The 15,745-nt window shown below is 41.7% G+C and overlaps 1 protein-coding gene across 2 annotated transcripts in view; it reads right to left on the bottom strand.

Annotated features, from left to right (window-relative positions):
- The window catches only part of ALMS1 (ALMS1 centrosome and basal body associated protein), an 82,393-nt gene that overhangs the window by 21,527 nt on the left and 45,121 nt on the right, over positions 1-15,745 (bottom strand). For both annotated transcript variants that reach the window (XM_064448818.1, XM_064448819.1), the window contains exons 9-12: positions 8,940-10,701; positions 7,702-7,827; positions 5,798-5,959; positions 826-2,021 (exon numbers count right to left, since the gene is read on the bottom strand). In XM_064448818.1, the coding sequence (XP_064304888.1) occupies positions 826-2,021; positions 5,798-5,959; positions 7,702-7,827; positions 8,940-10,701 (3,246 nt within the window). The remainder of the gene's footprint in view (positions 1-825; positions 2,022-5,797; positions 5,960-7,701; positions 7,828-8,939; positions 10,702-15,745) is intronic.

Here is a 15,745-nt window from a genome sequence, read left to right as displayed (position 1 = left end):
AATTATGACATCCCACTTGCTTCTGGTAATAGGAAAGAAAGATTTCTCACTTGTTCCTGTACCTTTCAGCATTAACGTGGATTACAGAACACCAAAACTCTGTAACTGCTTACTAAAATCACCAAATCCATGCCAAGGCCCCTTTCACGACATTAATTTTCATTTCTCTGCCAAAGGACAATGGCCAAATTCAACTGAAGTATCAGAAAGATTTTCTCAACCTCAGAACAGCTTTACTCCAGGCTTTTCACCTAGAATCCTTAGGGCAGAGACTCGGTCTTTTAATACACCTGAACTGCCAAACACAGAAACTGAAGCAGCTTACAACCAACACTCGGCAAGACAAAATAATTCCAACATTTAAAATAGACAAACAGTAAAAAAAAAAATTTCAATAATAATTCCAATTGTTATGAAATGGTATTTATCGGTGCCCAGAGACGTTCAGGTAGCAACGTGCAGTCAAAGCCTACGCCCTCAACTTACCACCACTGTCTTCAGGATTGCTAAAGTGCAGAACCTGCGGGTAACTAGAAATCAGACCCAGCAGGAACTTGCTGCCCAAGACAAAGGAAGAAGAAAAAAAGGCAAATAAGAACAAAAGGGAAAGAAAGCACAATTGATGTTTTAACATGTTTTGATCTTGTCCTTATTCCTGGAAAGGCAGAGGGACTTGTTTGAGTTACTTAGATCAAAGACAGAAGCCTACTATATAAACAACACTCTCTGGGAAATTTTAAATAAGACACTCTACTATTGTACAGCAGTTTAAGAGTTCCTGTAAAGATTAGTTAAAACTGTCTTTTGGTCTAACTGATCACGTACCTGGACCTCTTTCCTTTTCCTGTGTCTCTCAGAAGTAACCTTTGGATATTCTACACCCACCGCTTTGCCACATCCCTTGTCCCACTTTTCAGAGCGACTTTTCTGGTGGTTGATGGTACAATAAAGCTGGGAGAGTCTTGGTGACACCCGCACTCTTTCACGCCCAAAAGCCCTGATCAGCCTGGCAGTGTCAATGGTGGAAATGGAACTGCTCGCCTCAGTCTGAGTAGCAGTTTCCATCTCTGTTTGGGTCACACCATCAAATTCTGAGGTGGTGGAACTGATCGTGGTGCCATGACCTCTGCTAAGCCTCGTCTCTGAAGAAGTGTCACTAGGAGTTTCCAAGTACTGCTGGTGCTCCAAAATTCTATTCGTGTGGCAGATTATTTTCTCTCCTGACCTGTTTTTCCTGAGCTCAACAAAGCTATTTTTATCACGGATGATACGTGGTCTTTCTTCAACCTGTGTTGCGTTAGGCTCTAAGGGACTTTCAGACATGCTCTGATCTGGCAGTCTTATTTTCTGCTGCTCTCTTCCCTTAATTTTCTTTTCAGAAACATTAATCTCAGATTTTGTTGGTATCAGTGTATGCTTAATGGGATTCTGAAGGACCCTGGCCAATCGATCGAGGCGTTCAACAAGGGACAGCTCACTGTTTCTCCTAAAATCATGATGCTGGTGTCTCTTCTGGCACTCAAGAAACTTAATCCAGAGTTCATCTAAGCTGCCACCGGAGCCGGTTCGGTGTCTCGGTGGCAAGTCTTTCTCTGCCGCCTCATTGAGGGGAGTTGTTTGGCTACAGGGCAAAGGATAACTTCTAGCTGCCTTTTGTTCTGCTTCTCTTCTGCCGTGTTGAAGTAGCTCCTTCCCCGACATTTTGTTCCCCAAAGATGCGCTAACATTTAGATCCTCATTCTTGCTGTAATCGTCTTCTGCAGTGAGGGGGAAGAATTCATTTTCACCACCTTTTTTATGATGTACAGAGAAAACACGCTGATGATGACGTACTTTTTTCCGATTCTGCAAGACAGCACTTGTGGAAGGTCTGGCACGTCCAACACCAGAACTGTCTTCTGAGAGCTCGCTGTTAGACAGGAAGTAGCTCTCACACGTGGGCATCGGATGATGAAGGTAGAACCGTGCAGATTTGAAGTCTGAATGAGTAGTTTTTACAGACTTCAACTGATGTGTGTGTTCTAGAAGAGAAGAAAACACTTTCAGTTTTTGTGTCTTTACAGGGAAGCAAGCAGCAAACAGCAAATTCTGAAACAGGATGATTTTTATCCTAGCAATTTCCAATCACCCCAGAGGATTAAAAGCAGGAATCATTATTCCTGAAATCCAACAAACTTAGAAATGAAGTTTCAGCATTATTAAAAGTACAGAAATAATATTTTCTATAATTTGCAACACAGAATCCAAGATAATATTATATCCAACTGAATCTGAAGGAGGAATCTAGATACACCACAGGTAATTACCCAGACCAAAATTTGGACTGAGTCTTTATTTGTATTTCTGGAAACTCACGACAGGCAGCCACAACTCATTTTGTCTCTTTTCAGACAAATGCCCAGGGAGTACAAACGTCCCCTACGGCTATATCTGAACATTATCTCTTAACTCAGAACAGCGCTGTAGAGAAAACAACCAATATCACTTCCTGTACAGCTCCTAGAACCACCTCTGCTAGCATACCAAGATCTAGCCTTTCAAGCTCAGATGACACACTTCCGTTCAAAGCGGGAGTGAAATCCCCCCAGAATGCGCTACTATCTGACATTACAAAGGGCTTTATGCAGAAATCCAATTCTAAACTCGTTTGTAACAGACATACATTAGCATACATGTGCTAGCAGGAATATACTCCAAAATAATTTTAACACTGTTTGTAATATACTGGGGGAAGGGAGGAATCTAATTTTACAAAGTAGAAGTGTGTTTCATGTTATGGTCTTTGTATAATGGACTGAATTATATAATGATCCATGAAGGCAGAGAGTAGGAATTAGAGATGCTAGTGCCACAAGGATTTCCCAAGTCCCTAGGCTTACTGCAAGATATTCCATGCCATTTTAGCCAAGTATGTCATTTAAAGATGCCTTATAGAGTAGTAATAGCTTTAATATAAATTAAAAAATCAATACAAAAAAAGAACAGTCCATTTACTAGTGGTAACACCAGTGACTAGGTAATGGGGAGCTGTCAGCGAATGCATGTCAAGCTCCATTAGTGGCAGGAATCACACTCATTTTTCTCTAGCTCTCCAACATTCCTCCCAGGTTTGGTTTTTTGTTTGTATTTTTGTTGTTTTGTTTTAAACAGTCTTGTTTTCATGACTGTGATCTACTGACAAAGAGAGAACTGGAAACCAGGTCTTCCTTCCTTCATTTGAGCAAGTTTTGCCACTGATTCAGCAGAAGGGTAGCACGTCCCACCACCAAGCCTCTCCCCACCCCAGGAAGAAAATGCCTACCTACCTCTTCAAGAATCACAACCTCTGTTTTCATAAAGCCTCCATTCCACGTGGGAAAAGGTGATGCAAGATAAGCTCAGGAAGGGTTACGATTGTGTGAATTTGTACTGTTAGCACTGCCTCATAAACCTTGCTTTTACTTAGACACCTGTTTTCCTTACACTTTATACATCTCTTCCCTTCCCACCACAGAGACGCTTCAGAGTAATGTCAAGATCACAAACAGCATAACCAGACCCAGCCTCGCTAACTCTGAAATGGGAGGAATTTGCCTTTCCATACAAGGTCAATGTTTATATACTCATGTAAGAGGATTCCTCCACATGCTCCTGACAAAGGAGATCAGGCTTGGGAATACTATGGAGAATTTTTGCTATTTCTGTATTTTTAAAAAGTTATGAACAAAATGGAAGGAATGCAAACAGGCAGAAAATAATAAGTTTATATAAACTTTTTTAAAAAAATTCATAACTTGCATAATTTTAAGCTCTAGACAAGCTCTGTGGGTAGAGGTAATCTTTTATTAGACCATCTAAAAATATAGTTGAAGAAGTCAGAGAAGATTTTAGACATGCAAGTCTCTTCAGAAAGCTTATTTAAATTTCCAGCCGTACTGGCTGGTTTAACAAAAGATTATTTCTACTTACAGTTCTTTTCTTGCCCGTATCTTTAGGCCATCACAGCTACAGAAAAATGCTATGAGATAATTTTATATTAACACTTGTGTTCCCCTTTCATTTTTATCTAGGCTGTTCAGGGAGACACATATCCTGCCTGATCTCTGCTCCAACACGGTATTTTGTTTGTTACTGCAGATTCTTGTTTGGAGAGCTTACTTCTACACACGGACTCCTTCTTCAGCCCTACAGCCATGACCCAGGATTCTTCTTCTGAGTTACTGGCAGAGAATGAAGGAAAGCATTTTTCTATCTTACTCTGCTTGTTTCCATATCCTTGCATTTTATAAATGCTCACCGGGAATTATTTCTTCCGTTAGAAAAACTAGGTTAAGACAACATTGTCTTTATCGTTGCACTGATTCAACTATTTGTCCAATGCACACTTACCAAAAAAGGTAAAATGAACATAAAATAATGGAGTTGGGCATGTCTTACGCAATCATTTTAAATTCTCTTCTGGAAATAAAAATTATCTTCTCAAGACAGCAAAATCTCTCCATTCTGAAGAGACAAGCTTCAGAGAAAACCCCTTCTAAACTGAAGAATTAAAATCATCAGAAGGAATCCCTACCAATACATCAGCACTGCTCCATGGGGTGACCTTACCCCAGGCATATTGAGCTGCCTGCTTACAAAAGGACAACAATGATCACACTGAGGTACTCCATAAAAATCTGTTTCATTAAATGTCTTCATATAAAGAGTTTACGCGATACGAAGAAAAATAAATGGGCTCCCAAAACCCCTGTATATGAGACTGCCTATGAGAGAGCAGGAACTCTCTAATTCAGAATCCATTACGCTGTTTATATGCCTCGGGTCCCATCCCTCATTAACAGCCACAATTACATTACCTCCTTGCTATTTGCTCACTCTTTGTTTAATATAGCACATGTTGCAAAACATTGTACTGTGCAATAAACAGCTTCCCTGAGGAATTAATAGCTGCATTTAGGAGAGATGGCAACCACACAGCAGTTTTCTGTCCAGGAACAAGATGCCGTTCTCAAACACAACAGAAATCCTCATCCCTACTCCGACTCAAGGAAGTTTATCAGCCACTCAAAATCACAGAATGAGGTGTTTGTACAAAAGGAGTGTCCATCAGGACTAATTTTGGCTACTGTCATGAGATATAGTGTCAAAATCATCAGTTAGCACAGCATAATTTCATTTTGTCAGTATTCTCAAAAAATAAAGCCTTAAAGTAGGCTCCTAGAGTAGTAAACCCTGACCTTCGTCTCTCTGGAGTACCATCCAACAAGGTTAATGGAGAGGAAGAAGAAAGAGTCAAATCAAATTTGGTAAAATACCAACATTACAGAGATACTTTACACGACACCATCAGTGTATTTGTGGGCAGGAACAAAATGCCAGCCCAATATACAGAACCATCCCACCTGCTTTTATTTACCAGGGAATTTCTGTCATTTTCTACACGGGCATCTTTTCTACACTTAAAGAGGACTTTGCACTTCACAAATCTAAGAGTGCCTTAAAAAAACCACCAACACAAAAGCCAAAAAAAAAAAAACCAACCCCCAAACCCCACCAACCCCAAAAAAATCTCACAAAGGCTCTGATAAGCACTGGAGCCATTGGAATGCTGGCAAATACTAATCTCGAAGTGTGTGGGCAGTCAGGGAGAAGCAGAAAGATAGGGAAGAGAAAAACGAGACAAATTCAGCATCTTCAGGCAGACTATGAGCAATACCATGAAATAAAAAAATCAGGGATCCTGAAACATAATTCTTTTGCTCTACTTTCTTTCATGTATATGAAAACACACGTAAAATTAACCATACACTTTAACTACCTGGGGAAGCTTCCATTTGCTCCTCAGCCCAGGCTAGCTTGGGCTTGGCCCTCTTACTGTAGACTCCTTCTTTATGCTGGATAGCCGCACTGTCTGGGGGATTATCATCCCTTAAACCAAGCACGTTTGCCGGAAACCCTGGAGGAAGAGCATCATTTGACCCTGCAGAGAAAGAGAGCAATAACTATGAGTAAAAAGAGGAAGCAGGAAAATAGATACAGAAATTTCACAATGAAGACAACACCTGAAAGAAAGGCTATTATCCAACTATTAGTACCAGTATATTCCCCAACCAACAATCATGATCCCCAGCGAGCAGTTCGAGTGGCTAATACAGCAGCAGTAGGTATTGCACCACACTGCTTTCCATGATCTTTTGTGACAAGGTTCTTCCCTGCGAGGTAAATAAATTTTACCTATTCTACTAATGAGCAGAGAAGAATACAAGAAAATGAGCATTAGACAAGTCTGCTAGGAAGCCAGGCGCAAGACTTGGAATGTCCAGACTCCCTCCTGCTCACATTAGAATTCCAGACATTTTCACTGACTGATGTAAATATCTATTTTCCGAGCTCAGAATAGCAATGGAGAAAAACTGGAAGACTAGAGTAGGTCTGCAAAACCTCTGAACAAGAAATCAAGACAACAGCAGCACAGAGCTCTTATTATCATATTGCTGTCTCCTAATGTTAGAAACTTAAAATGGCCCCTAACTGATTTATCATCCTTGTCAACACCACCTGGTTATAGTCAGTGGACTTACTCAACTCAGTTTCCATCAGCTACTACTTGTGAGCTAAGAACCCCAGCTGCAGCAGGGAGTTTAAAAAAAACAAGATTTATTTTTCAATTCTGTGGTACATTTTCTAGAACCTTGCACTGCCTCATAGCCATATTGAATTTTTATATCTAGCATCATAGTTTCTGCAAAACAACAGACATCACATTTGTTTCTCTCGTTTCGACCATATTACAACAGACTGGAAGACACGCATAAACAATTACAAGCACAATTTCTGGCTATAACGACTAACCTGTGCACTTACTGTCACTGTTGTATCGACCTACTTCCCTGGGCACATCTGTCAGGATCTGGACGTCTCTGTAATGTTAGTTTTATCTACAAATAACTTTGGATGTCAAAAAGCTCTGACTGAAAACAACCTGCAAATAAGACCTATAATGCTTAAGTGATGCGTTCTTTACATATAGGAGAGAAATGAAAAATAACAGCCAGCAAAGCAAAAGAAGTTGATGAATCACAGAGCATCCTTTCCCCTGGTAAATGAGAAGTGTTTTTACTGGGAGACGGGAGGATGTGGGGAAGAGGTGAATATATATATTTTAAACCACTGTTACGAATGACATTGTTTATAGAAAGGCATTCTACACTGGAATCCCCTAACATGGAGGAAAGAAATTCAGTACCAAGAAAGCTATTACCTGAAATGCATGTTGTATTATGCAGGTATTTTCAAAGGCACACATACCAGATTAATAAAGAGGGAGAACGTACGTAAATAAGGGAACTAAAAAGAAGAACTGGCAGAGATATGAAAGAGTCCAAACTGAACAGTAATTCCCAGAGGAAAGTAAAGAATTATCAAGCTGTAAAACATTGAGCCTTGTTTCTTTTCACTGCCAGAATGGAGCTTTAACATCCCTTCCACCAAAGAAATTGAAACCATAGCCTTCAGGCAGGGCTCATACATCTTTGTGTTGTAAAGCAGTGTGAACGTGAACAAAGACATTTTTCTATTAAAAATCAATGCACTTACTCTAAACTGGCAGGACAGAAGAGTTCTGAGCTCAGCTGAGACAGTTCTACATAGGAAATAGATCTATTTTGATCCACGAACTAAAACCATCGTTTTGCATTTGGAAGACCTAAGATAAATAAGTACCTGAGTGAGAGCTCTCAACATTGATTTCTGACTCAGCTGGAGAAATCTTGGATCCTGCCTTTAGATAAGGAACATAATACATCCCAGTACTTCCAGAAGGTTTATACGGCAGCAGCAAGGGCTGACCTATGGGGATGGAAGGCAAAGTAATTAACAGAAGTCAGGCTTTAATCCTTTCATGCAACCGAAGATAAAAGCAACAAGTCAGGACCCAACGAGACTGCTGTTGTTTACTGGGGTAAATCTGGAGAAATACCCTATTCTTTAGGAAAATAAATCGCAATTATTATTTAATTTAATTATTTAATACCCACCCAATGGTTAGAAGGTTGACTGTCGCTTAGCTAGAAAAAAATAGCTTACTTACCTATTCAACGTTAAATTTGTGACTGGTCTGACAAACTTAAAAAACCCCCTCACGTTCCCGCACAGCTCCCGGTTCAGCCATGTTTAATGAAATTATTTTACACGAGTATGGATATCTGTCTCTCAAGTCAATAAATATGGTGTGCTGTCATAAACGAATTCCAGCAGATGTTTGGACCAGAACATAAACTCACTTCTAATAGCAAAGAAGGGGATCAGATAGCTGAAATATTTTTGGCACACTGATATAATGAAGGAATTTGCTCTCTCAACTCATACTATTTTAAACACCTTGAGAACAGAGATACAAAGCCTGAAGCCCAGGAAAAAATCATGAAAACTACACAAATCTGCACACACCAGTACTATACAACACAGCTGTGGGAAACCACTGTGCAACATCCACATTCCTCCACCAACAGATTTAAAAGCCCTCCACATCTTCTGTTTTATTCTACTGAAAATAGCGATGTGCGTATTCTCTCTCAGTTTTTGTATTACCTTGACCAGAGAGTAAATCAGTAATCAGATCTTTCTCTTGATAAACTCTAGGCAGTGAAGCAAATCAAATCATCCAGAAACAAATGTCAGGAAATTTTCTTGAACCAGACTTGTACGCAACAAATTCAGTTCCAGACAAACCTGAACTGAATCACAACTGTATTGATACCACCCGCTACTCACAAGACCGCAAAGCCCAAGTTTAAGGGTTGGGTTTTTCCCCATAGGAGCAACTTTAAATATCAAAATTATCTCAAGAATGTTACTTCCACAAAAAAGCTGGGTTTGGTTTTGGTTTTTAATACCTATAAATATCTCAAACTTGAATAGATGCAAGTCTACATGTACATATAAGACACCAATTTGCTCACCACCCTGCCTTGGGAAAGACGAAATCTTGTTAAGAGATGAAGTTGTATTGTTGGGAAGTTCACGTGCTTTCTGGGGAGACGACTTGTGGACAGCATTTTCACCATCTTGTGAATTAACGTAAATTTCTGCTGAAAAGGTTGTTTTTCCAGGACTTTCTGTTGTTATCTGAGTGCTAGCATCGCAAGTACTTTTCTCGGTTTTTGCAGGACCTACAGAGTTGAAGATATTCTTCAGACTACATCCCTCTGAACTCAGAGCAGTGTCTTGTAGTCTCTCGCTGCTTTGCAGAGGCAGCTGTTGCCCTGCTGTGCTTGTAACAGAGGAAAGCACCAGGCAGGGATCTGCTGAAGACACTGGCGCTGGGAAAGACAAAGATCTTTGATCTTCTGGAATAAGGTCAGCAGCTGATAATTTAGAAACAGCTTCTACTGAAGTTTCTGGAGCTTTTAAAGACACTAGTTGAGTATTTACTTCAGGTTTAACCCATGATGTCATCTCATTTTTAGTACTCAAGTCACCATGCAGCTCTGAGCTATTACACTTTGAGGAAAGAGTTATGTGGACACATGAGAGTACTTTCTTAGTTGGTGATGGAGATACAGACGTGGTGGATAAAATGTCATCTGTAGATGAGTGGTGAGATATATCAATTTGCTCTCCCACAACCTCTTTCTGAATGACAGGTACTTCATCAGAAGGACTTTTCTTCTCTTCTGCCAGCAACTTAATATGGCCCTTCAGCAAATCAGTTTGTACAGTTGGACCTGGCCCTTCTAAGCTCTTGTATAATTCGATGTGGCCAGCTGGGCTGCTTTTTTCCTGCTGGTAAGAGTTTCTAGAAAGGGGTTCATTAACCCTCTTCGTTTCTTGCCCGAGTCTTATATCGCAGTCAAGCCCCACAAGTCTGGCACTACGCCTGCCCAATTCAGTCACATCTTGAGGCAGAACATCAGAATTTTTTGCACTAAGGGTCTGCCCTTTATCAGCATGGATGCTTACAGAATCCTGATCTGACAAACAGTCTGTTTCTTGATAAGCTCCAACTCTGTTACTGTCAGCAGAGACATGATGAAACCTGCTGTCTTTCTCAGCAGTATAAGGAACCTCGTTAGACACTGAGCCAGCAAGCACTGGACTTGAAGGAGGACAGGTCTTAGATCTTTCCCAGTGCTGTTCGTCATGGCTCTGTTCCTCAGTGCTAGCAGAGTCAACCTCCAAAGGCATTATCCCATCAAGATCATCTCTAGTAAGACTACTGCCGACTGCCATGGAAGTCACCGGTGACTGCAAACGTTTTCGGGATGAAAAGGTGATAGAAGTAATTTGCTTAGCCATATCTTCAGAACACTTTTCCATAGACAGCTTCTTCTGAGCCGGTAAATGGGCTTCTCTTTGTATATCGGAAGCAGCTGCAGACCTCATCGCACATGTGCCCCGTTCCTTCTGCAATGGTGGATGAAGTTCAACAATGGCATCAGAACGACTAATGGCAATTGTTTGACGTTGGTTGCAGACAGGCGTCTGAATGGTGCTCGAAGATTTAAACTGCGTATCCTTCAGCAGGCCAGAATCGGAAGGATCAGCTCTGTATAACGGCACAGCTTGCCGTAAGCTTGACTCTAAAACCTCCTTAGTCCTGACGGCTTCTGTGTGTTTGTCGGTCTGAAATCTTCTGTCACTTGGAGCTTTGAAATGATTTGTGTCCTGTTCCTGATTATGGCTGTAGTCAGAAGCAGCTTCCAAACCACATACCCATGGATCCTGAAAAACAGAAGAATTCACATAGGTTATGTGGATAACTTCCCGCTCTTGCCAAAATCTGGATTGCAGAACTCAAAGACTGGTGCTGTCAATAATCAAGTGTCTGTCATCATGAATGAGCACATGCTTTTTCTGGAACTCATCTGTTAATGGAACTAATTAAAAATTTGTCTTATTTTAAGTGCCAGCAAATTACTTAACATGGTTCTGGTGCTGTAACAAACAGCAGCAGTGACATCTATAATAGAACCCTTCAGTTTTGTGAACTATAAAGTTGTAACTCTGTTAAATAGGCTAAGCTGTAAATACCTCCTTGTTGCGGTTTAACCCGGCAGGCAGCTAAACACCATGCGCCATTCGCTCACCGCCCAACCCCAGTGGGATGGGGGACAGAATCAGGGAAAATAAGTAAAATTTGTAGGCTGAGATAAAGATAGTTTAATGGGACAGGAAAGGAAGGGAAAATAATAATACTAATAATGATGAAAGAACATACAAAATAAGTGATGCACAATGCAATTGCTCACCACGCGCCAACCGATGCCCAGCATCCAAGCAGTGGTGTGTGTCCACCCCCGGCCAGCTCCCCCCAGCTTATATACTGAGCGTGACGTCGTGTGGTATGGAATATCCCATTGGCCAGTTTGGGTCAGCTGTCCTGGCTGTGCCCCCTCCCCTCCCGGCTTCTTGTACCCCCAGCAGAGGTTCGGAAGCTCAAAAAGTCCTTCACTAGTGTAAGCGCTACTTAGCAACAACTAAAACATCAGCGTGTTATCAACATTATTCTCAAACCAAACCCAAAACACAGCACTGTACCAGCTACTAGAAAGAAAATTAACTCTATCCCAGCCGAAACCAGGACACTATTCAACATCACTCCACTCACCAGAAAACACAAATAAAACTTTCTTCCCTTCTATCAATCAGCTGCATACGCAGCTGGACATGTGTCATAAACCCAGTTCATAACATACTAGGAATAACGACTGTCTTATGAATGAATATTCACTATCCAAATTCACTAAGCTCAAAGGGATATAAAGACACACACATACACACAGCTAAATCTTCATGATTTCAGTGATAATTTTATTAATTTAAGAGCCAGTTAGCCACACAAAATCACAGAAACACTTAGGTTGGAAGAGACCTCTGGAAGTCTCTAGCCTGACCTCTCGCTCGATGTCAGGCTAACTTCAACACCAGAACAGCTTGCTCAGGGCCTTGACCCATCGAGTTTCGAAAATCTCCAAGGATGGAGAACCCGTATACAACATAACTACTTGTGATCTGTAAATTCCTGATGCAAGGCATCCCTTCATAGCTCCACGGAAAAACAAAACAACACAGAAACTCACATTTCCTTCCAGTTCTAAGTACTCCAACCTTAACCGAGCATGTAATGTTAGGTTCTGGTGACCTCCAAGAAATCAGGTAGCAGACACGCACTAAAGCTCTTCTGGTTTGGAGCAGAGTCCAAACACACTCCACGCTCTCAAAGCGCTACATTACGTGACATTTTAGGGTTCTGCTATGGCATAACTATCACTATATGAAGCAGAACCTGATATAAAAGGTTTTCCCTCGCACTTGAGTTTGACTCTAGCATTTATGAAGCAGAACTGAAGTGAAAGGAACTCAGTTACATGGGAACAATTGGGACGAAAAGAAAGCTGTTCTTTACAAAGCATGAGAAAATATTTAATTAGAAAAGCTTTCATTTTCTGTATCTGCTATTTTGGTTTTCCCCTAAAACAAGTATGACATTTTCCCTCTCAGATAAGAGCTGTAATAAATCTTTTTATTTTTATGGTCACCGCCCGCTGTTGACAATAACTGAAAAAGGACTGAACATAATCAGAGCTTTGATTTGCTCTTTAAGGTACATGATAACTTGTAAAAACTTTCCAGTTCCCAGGTGCAGATAACTTTCATTCTCCCATCAAAACAGAGACGTTTGCCACAAATAGTATTTTTTTGTTTGGAAGGCTAGTGACAATGCTGAAAAAAAAAAAAAAAAAAAAAAGGAAGGCATTCTGAGCAACAGATAAGACACTAATCCCACCCAAACCAAGGAAGTTCACTGTCAGTTGCCTTTGCTCATAAAATCTTTTTAAAAATAAGTTACATTTCCCCATTTGTCTGACCATGCGAACTGTCCCACATCTGTATCACCCCCTGGTATCGAAGCCACTACATTTAGGACTCTGCTATTTGACTACACGTATTGTCTGGCATGTATTTTACACAACAGTATAAAATGCTGGGTCTTAAATTACCTGCCTGTGGTCATTTAGGAAACTGAAAGTAATAATTTACTTTAGTACTAACTTCTGCCCTGTTTCTCTGCCTGATTTTACTAACCATTGCCATCTTCAGCATGCTCTCCAGTCCTCATTGCTTCGTCTTCTCATGTACCCCCAGCCCCATTCCACCACCAAAAGAAGTCCCAACAGCAACAATCAAGAGTAGTTTATCATACAAGGTAAATAAAATTAAAGCATAATGTGCTCTAGCCCCTCAGCAGAATCAGACAAAAAAGGTCTACACCCTACTCCCCGAGCATGCTCCTCAGATGTTGCCTTTCCTGCCTATTAATGAGGCAGATTACTGGAGAATTAACTGGAGAATTCCCAGGTTACAGCCCCTGCTCGCTAAGGCACCTACACCTTCTTCTGGCATCTCAAAACATAACCTGATTTGTCAACACACTTTTTGCAAGCAAAGCACTGAACATGCTATACAGAGATAAAAGGGTTCAGCAAATGCCTCTAGTTACTCACCAAGCAAAGTAGAAATAAATGTGGCTAAATACTTGATGAAGATTGGAAATTCTAAACTTCTTTCAAGTCATTGCAGACAGCAGATACGAACAAGGCACATTTGTTGGAGAGATTTACTGAGATCAACAAGACAGACCAACAAAACGTGATGGTCTCTCTCTGACTGGCTCACCCCTCTCATCCCCAGCAGCGTGGGCAGCAGGGCGAGGGAGGGGGTCCTGCCCCTCTGCCCCGCTCTGTGAGACCCCCCTGCAGCGCCGCCTCCAGCTCGGGGCTCCTCAGCACGGGAAGGACACGGGGCTGCTGGAGCGGGGCCAGAGGGGGCACAGAGATGCTCCGAGGGCTGGAGCCCCTCTGCTGCGAGGCCGGGCTGGGAGAGTTGGGGTGGTTCAGCCTGGGGAAGGGAAGGCTGTGGGGAGACCTTATTGGGGCCTCCCAGTGCTTAAAGGGGGACTCTAGGAAGGATGGGGGCAGCCTCTGTAGCAAGACCTGATGGTTTGAAACTAGAGGATGGTAGATTTAGACTGGATCTAAGGAAAAAATGTTTTACACTGAGGGTGGTGAAACCCTAGCCCAGGTTGCCCCGAGAGGTGGTCGATGCCCCATCCCTGGAAACACCCAAGGCCAGGCTGGACGGGGCTCTGAGCGACCTGATGTGGGTGAAGATGTCCCTGCTCGCTGCAGGAGGTTGGACTGGATGGCCTCTAAAGGTCCCTCCCAACCGAAACCATTCCATGATTCTATGATTTCCCTACCACCTGCAACTCCCCGTGCATTTGGGGGGATCAGGAGGTAGGGATGGATAGGACCTTTGCTTCCAAGACTTTTCTCATCACAGCAGCAGCTCTCAGCTGACGGCTGATCCTTGCAGCAACTTACCTGACTGGTATAAGGAGAAGGTAGTTTGGAAGGAAAGAAATGCCAATACCTCTAGATTAAAGGCCACACTACAAACAAGTGAATAAAACATCACACTCCCAGACACATGCAGAAAGCCTGTTACTCTAAGAGCACAGAGAGAAAGCCTTGCAAATACAACTGGGAAAACCTTAAGTTGCCACTCACGGTAATTTATTACTGTCAGCGTTGATCAAAAAACTGCAACAGATTTTGCCCTGAAGCAAATTATAGCAACTGATCTGTTAACACTGTACCTCTGATGAGGGGTACCAACAAAACAACTGAAGCACTAACCTTTGGAAGCAGCTGTATCAATTCTAGAGCAATCACAGAATCGTTAAGGTTGGAAAAGACCTCTAGGATTATCAAGTCCAACTGTCAACCCAACACCACCGTGTCTCCTAAACCATGCCCTGAAGTGCTGCGTCTACACGTCTTTTAAATACCTCCAGGGATGGCGACTGAACTCTTACCGCCACACGGAGATTCCCCTGACTTAGACACACGCTAACTAAAACAGGTATCGCACAGTTAGTCCCGTTGCTGACAGAAAATACCCCACCACACTTCACACAACATGCTAGGAAGCCGCCCCCTCTGACACAGTTTCACCTCGGCTCTCTCTGACGGGTCAGTTTAGCATCAGAGGCAGTATCACGGTTAGTGAACACTGGAAACGGACACAACAAGAGACAAATATTTTCATCAGCATACAAAACCTTATGCCAAAATCATTAGAGCTTGTGTGTGCGAAATTATATGCCACCAGAAGTGTGGGCATCATTTTATTAATTTATTGGCATCTTCACTTCCTTAAATTGAGTGTCATTAAAAATTACAATACTTTCTTTGAGGTGCAGAGAGCAACTCAGATAAATGTACTGCCACAGAGATGGGTGAGATAAGCTTGTTTAAGAAAAAATAAAAATAAAAATCTAGAATATATTTATTTTGTCCTACTGGTTGGAACAACTGTGGAAACAGTGGAATATATTTCACTAATGAAGTGCAGCACAGGTCCCTGGATGATTACAACCTCAGCAGCTGGTTGGAATCTGGAAATAAAAATCAGTCAAAAACATTTTTGGTGTAAGTCCCAAAGTATAAAGAAGTATTCCACAACAGATTTTCCATCCTTTCTCCATCCCAGATGTCATTAGCAGTAAACTATTTCAACAAGGTCTGGATTATTATTCCAAAGCAGTATTTTTCTGTGACCTTATCTATTCTAAGCAAGCAAACTAGTTTATTTGGCTTCCTGTGTTCCCTATAGCCAAGAGGGACAACAAGCAACTGTAGAAGAATGCAAGGACACAGAGCAGTCCTGTGCCAGGGTAGGGGTGCTCCCAAAATGATCTCTG

This window comes from Phalacrocorax carbo, chromosome 4, assembly GCF_963921805.1.
Source record: "Phalacrocorax carbo chromosome 4, bPhaCar2.1, whole genome shotgun sequence".
NCBI lineage: Eukaryota > Metazoa > Chordata > Aves > Suliformes > Phalacrocoracidae > Phalacrocorax > Phalacrocorax carbo.
This window is presented reverse-complemented; position numbering and strand designations above follow the sequence as displayed.